Source organism: Octodon degus, unplaced genomic scaffold, assembly GCF_000260255.1.
Source record: "Octodon degus isolate 3935 unplaced genomic scaffold, OctDeg1.0 scaffold00214, whole genome shotgun sequence".
Classification (NCBI taxonomy): Eukaryota; Metazoa; Chordata; class Mammalia; order Rodentia; family Octodontidae; genus Octodon; species Octodon degus.
Genome location: NW_004524790.1, coordinates 1,608,669 through 1,613,730, shown reverse-complemented (window position 1 = coordinate 1,613,730; position 5,062 = coordinate 1,608,669). Strand labels below are relative to the sequence as shown.

General features: G+C 54.3%; 1 protein-coding gene across 1 annotated transcript; it reads right to left on the bottom strand.

Annotated features, from left to right (window-relative positions):
* Positions 1–490: 490 nt before the first annotated feature.
* Positions 491–3,977, bottom strand: LOC101573569 (CD209 antigen-like protein E). The gene is made up of 6 exons (XM_012517773.2): positions 3,896–3,977; positions 3,396–3,485; positions 3,010–3,102; positions 2,487–2,638; positions 1,775–1,884; positions 491–975 (listed from the first exon to the last, which is right to left on the bottom strand). The coding sequence occupies exons 1-6, from the start codon at positions 3,930–3,932 to the stop codon at positions 828–830; spliced, it is 630 nt and encodes a 209-aa protein (XP_012373227.1). The 5' UTR covers positions 3,933–3,977; the 3' UTR covers positions 491–827.
* Between the last annotated feature and the right edge of the window lie 1,085 nt (positions 3,978–5,062).

Genomic DNA, 5,062 nt, shown 5'->3' with positions numbered 1-5,062 from the left:
CCAGGTGTAGAGCTCCGGAACCTGCATGGTCCTTCAGAGTTGTCCCGCTGCGGCCCAGCCTGGCCTGATCTTCTTCGTCATCCTGAACCTGTGTAAGTGGTGCCAGGAAGGGGCCTGCCCTTGGAAGGTAACAAGCTCCCTGCGGCAGACCTTGGCCGCAGACTCTAGCAGGAAGGGCTGACAGGTGACACCTGCCTCCTTCAGACATTGTAGCTGTCAGAAAAATACGTCTTTTCTTGAAGAGAGACCTGAGAGCCCACTTTGGGCTCTACTCCAGAGTCCCCAAAGGGGGCAGGAGCTGGGGTATTTGGACATCAACACACATAGACATTCATTAAGCAGAGGAGTTGGTTCCCTAGTGTTTTCACCTGGCAGGATGAGTGACAGCAACCAGGGAAAGTCCCCAGGCAAGGGATCCCAGGGCAAGTGCAAAGGAGTTGAGCAGGTGGAAGGAAAGCAGGTGGGGGGGGGGGAACAAAGCCCCAGTGCCTATGCCAGCGGTTGCTCTTGGCAATGCACACCTGGTGAGGAAGACAGAGCCAATTCGCAAAGCACACCAGCCTCTGGATGCACCTCACAACTCCTCACTGCATTGAACTAGATGAATCAGAACCACAGTCACTAAGCCAGGGTGACCCTGGAGACACCAGAGAGGGCTGCAGTGGCCCAGGCTCACTGGGGATGGGGTGTGGGACAGAGCACAGTCCTGGAGTCATTGTTTGAACCTCCGCGTCCACAGAGTGGGAGAAAGAACTGGAATCAACGTGGCATAGCTCTGCTACCCCGAAGGCTGCCAGGCAACATGGGCTGCAGAGGGGAGCTGGTCCTCACTTGGAGCATGGAGTGGCAGGCTTCTTGCAGATCCAGAATTTCTTGAGATCACACTTGGCGTCATTCCAGCCATCACCTCTAAATTCCACACAGTCCTGTTCTTCATAGTTGTTGGGCTGCCCTTTGTTCCAGTACTGCATGAGGCTGCGAGTTCGTCAGAGCATCAGTCTCTGCCCCAGCACCCTCTGTGAGCCCTGTTTCTAGCTGCTAGAAACCTGATCCTTCCACATCTGCCCTGCACGAATGTGGCATGCACATCTTGCTCGGGGGGCCTGGTGACATGCCTGAGTCCATGGAACTTGGCCCCTGACTTCTGTTGTCCCCATGCCTAGGAGATACCCTCTTCCTGAGGTTGTGATTTTCACATACAAACCAACCAATCTGGGTCCCACACCTCCAGCCACATCCCTTGCTGGGATCTGGACCCTGATTCATCTCCCGAGGGCTGAGTACCAGGAAACTAGGAGCAGCGTCTCCACCCCAAACCTTCTGATGTCACTCCTAAGTCTGCTCACCCTGCTGCCTTGCCTACTTCCCTTTCCATGGCCATAAAGAAAGGCTCTGTCACAGCTTCTCCACTCTCTACCTCTTCACCAGCCCCAATTCTTCCCGTGCTGGTGCTGTGGCATGATGTTTATGTCCCCCCCAGTCTAGGAGTAGACCAAGCTATCTTAGTAACTGTCTCCTGGGCTGTTGGTCTTACTAACCCTAAGATTTTCTTTTATCAATGCACCGTGCTTCCATCTCTACCTCAAGATGTAAACCTTTTGTGGTGGGATTTGAGACACCTGCCATCTCATCTCCACGTGGATCTAATGATCATCTTCCTAAGTAAATCAGTAAATAGATTATGCTGAGGGGATTAGAACCTGAATTGTAGCTGAAGCCAGAGACTGGGGATCCACCTCCGCTCTGGAGGGTGCTCCCTTCTCCTTGGAAATACCTGAGGGCCAGAGGTGAGCCATCCACCCAGCGCCACGCAGACTCCTGGTTCAGGTCTGAGAGTCCCATCCAGGCATAGCCTTTACTCTTAGAAGTCTGCTGCAGGAAGCTCTGGAGGGGGAGGGGAGATGTCAGGAAAAACTGTGTTCCCAAATTTTAAGCTAGAGCTTTCCTAATCTTTAGCAGGAGGTTCTGCTTGCAGTTTGATCTTCATTCAGCTCCTATGCTCCTGGGCCAAGAACACCAAAGTATGCTCAAGAGGCCTGAGTCCTCCCACGTTGCTGTGCTTTGTACGGCTGTGCTCTGGCTTGAGTGCAGTGTGACAAGCTCTCAGCATGTCCACATGGATCTTCTCCTGGCTAGGTGTCTGCTACATCCAGAGCATACGAGATCACAGTTGCTGGTCATGCACCTCACCTCTTTGCAGGCCACGATGGTAACATTCCCACGGGGGGGCTTTTCCCCACCGGCCACTGCGCCGATACTTACCCTCTGAGTGCTTCCCCAAGCATGCGCTCATGCTCAGAGCTTGAGTGGGCCTCCTTCAAGGTGCATGAGATGAAACCCGCTTGTCCCATTTTTCTCCACCCTTTCCAAGTGCACAGGGCAGTCCCTGGTCCAGAAAACCCTGATCTGGCCAACCACTATCCTCCAAGCTTTCCCGAGGTGAGGTACATGCCCCAGACTAGGGCCCCTGGCTAAAGCACGCATACCTGCTCTTCGTCATTTTCCACGATGACCAGTTGAGCGCCCACCTCCTTGCAGGCGGTGATGGCCTCATGCCAGCCCTGCTGGGACTTGGAGAAGAAGTAGCACTTCCCTTGGAAAGAGATCCAGTCCCAGGGGCAGGGGCGGCACAGGCGATCTGTGGGGGAGGCGTGTCAGGCTGGACCTGTGCTGCGTGTGCTGTACCTGTCTGCCTAGCCTTCACGTCCTGGAGAGTCAGAGCCTCCTTTACCCTGGCACCCAGAGAAGCCACTCTGCTCTCTATTTCCATAGCCCTTCGCAGCCCCAGGAGAACCCAGGAGCCTCAGCTCTTCTTCTCAACTGGGAGAAACCCTGAAACTGGCTTGCTTGAGTACCTACTGTGTGCATGTCCCCCTGTTAACACCAGGTGCCTTCCGGGCATTTACCTCATGTTTCTCATTCACAGAGGAGGAAGCAGGCGCAGAGGGGTGTCAGTGAAACAAGGAAGACCTTAGCAGGTCATTGGAGACTTGGTTTTTAATTACTTACCAAATTCAGTCTTCATCTGGGTAAGTTCCTGGTAGATTTTCTCCTGATTTGACTTCTCCTTCTCCTGATCCTCACTGCTGGGGACCTTGGACACTGTGACCAGGAGGGAAAATTGTCATTATGAAGCCCGCGCTCTATACCCTGGTCTTCAATGTCCTCCCGTGGACATCATATCTAAGGGCCAAAGTCTTGTTCCATCACATTTGAAGAGGAGGAAACCTGACCCGCAGAGAAGGCTGAGAGGCGAAGGCCAGGCGGGGTCCAGAAGCCCGCTTCCTCCTTGTCCCTCCCCTCTCCCGCACCCAACGTAGGATGACCTCAGAGAAGGACCCCTTCCCTACTTCAGCCCCACCTGAAGGAGCCCCATCCTTCAGTCTTATCCTGACCTTGGGCAAGGATGGCCACCAGGAGCCCAGCAAAGAGAACCAGGGAGAGCAGCTGCAGGGCCAGGGAGACGAGGTCATTGTCCCGACACCCTGCAGGAGAGAGGGAGAGCAGGGCTCCAGCAAACAGTGTCCTGGCCTCAGTTTGGCAGGGGCAGAAGTGGCACCAGCCTCCTTCTCCTGGTGCACAAGAATCCAGAATCTCAAATTCCACACCCTCAGGGCCTAGAAACCCAGAAGCCAAGGCTTCGTCTCCCCAGCACTCAAGTATCTATGAGGAGCTGTCCACTCTTCCTTGCCTGCCCTCCATGCTCTACCAGAAAAAAAGATGAACACAGACATGGGTCGGTACCCAGAGCTTTGCAGAGAACATCGGGGGCTGCTGGTCAGCAGCTCTTCCTCATCTGAGCAAGCAGGGCATTAGCCAGGCCCTGGGTGGGCAGAGACCCCAGCTGGACCTCTGTGTCCCTCCCTGAGTGTCCAGAGTCCCAGCCCAGCCTCACCCTGCAGAAGCTGCACCCTGGCTTCCTTGAACTCCATTATGTTCACCACTGTCCCTCAGTACCCCAGACTGCTGGGGACCAGAGCTTTTATGTCCTACCCCCAGTTTCTTTCTCTTGAATTTAGAGTCATGCAGGAAGAGAAACAGGGAAGTGAGTATCCCGGAAGAGGTAAGAAGGAGGAGCTGAGCCTCTACCACTCCAGAAATTTCAGGGAAGGTCTGGGGGGTGGTCTGGGCTCTGCGATAGAAGCAACAGGTACCACCCTGGGAGGGCCAAGCTGTGGGATGCACTTAAGAAAACTAAAGGGCTGTAAAATAAAGCTACCTTTTGTTCCCTCAGCACCTATGAGAAAGGGGGGCTGACAAGGTCTCGCGACTTCCCAGAAATGTGTTTGCTTGCGACTCCCTTAGCTTGCAATACCCACACTCCCGGCAGTTGCTGCTGAATTCTGGCAGTGAGGTTAAATCACCACTGCTGATGTCTGTGAGTGGCTGCTACCATCAGGCACTTTCCTAACAGCTTCATACAGATGATGTGTAACCTTCCCAGCCTTTGGTAGACAACCTGAAATCCATGTTGCAGCAGAGTCAATTTGAAGCCCCAGGAGGTCATGCAGCTGGTGAACAGTAGAGCTGGGAACGACCCCAGACAGCATGTCCCATGGGGCACACCTCCAGAGCCACGCAGCCCCACAGCCTCAAGGAAGGAGCCAATCGCCCCCTGCAGGTGCACTCAGAACCAAGCTACAGTAGAGGTGCCGAGGGGTTGAGGAGCCACCAATAGGTAATGGAAATAAGACAGTGGTGGACGGCAGATGACAGACCACCAAGGAAGAGAAGGAAGCTGCTAAGATGGAGAAAACCACAGGGCTAGCCCAGAAAAGCAGAAGCACTCACGCACATACACGAGACAGATGCTAAGATTTGTTTCTGTTTCCTTCCTCCTTTTTTTTGGGGGGGGGTAGTATCAGGGATCGAACGCAGGACCTTGTGCTTGCTATGCAGGTGCTTATGCCACTGTGCTATCTCCCCAACAGCCCACTGCTTTTGAGAAGAGGCAGGTTAGTCCTGCCTGGAGCTCAACGTGAGGGCTTCAACGAACGGGCGTGGCCAGGAAGAGAAGCAAGGGAGCCTCCACAGTAGCCTGAGTTTCCTCTGCCGTGTGTCC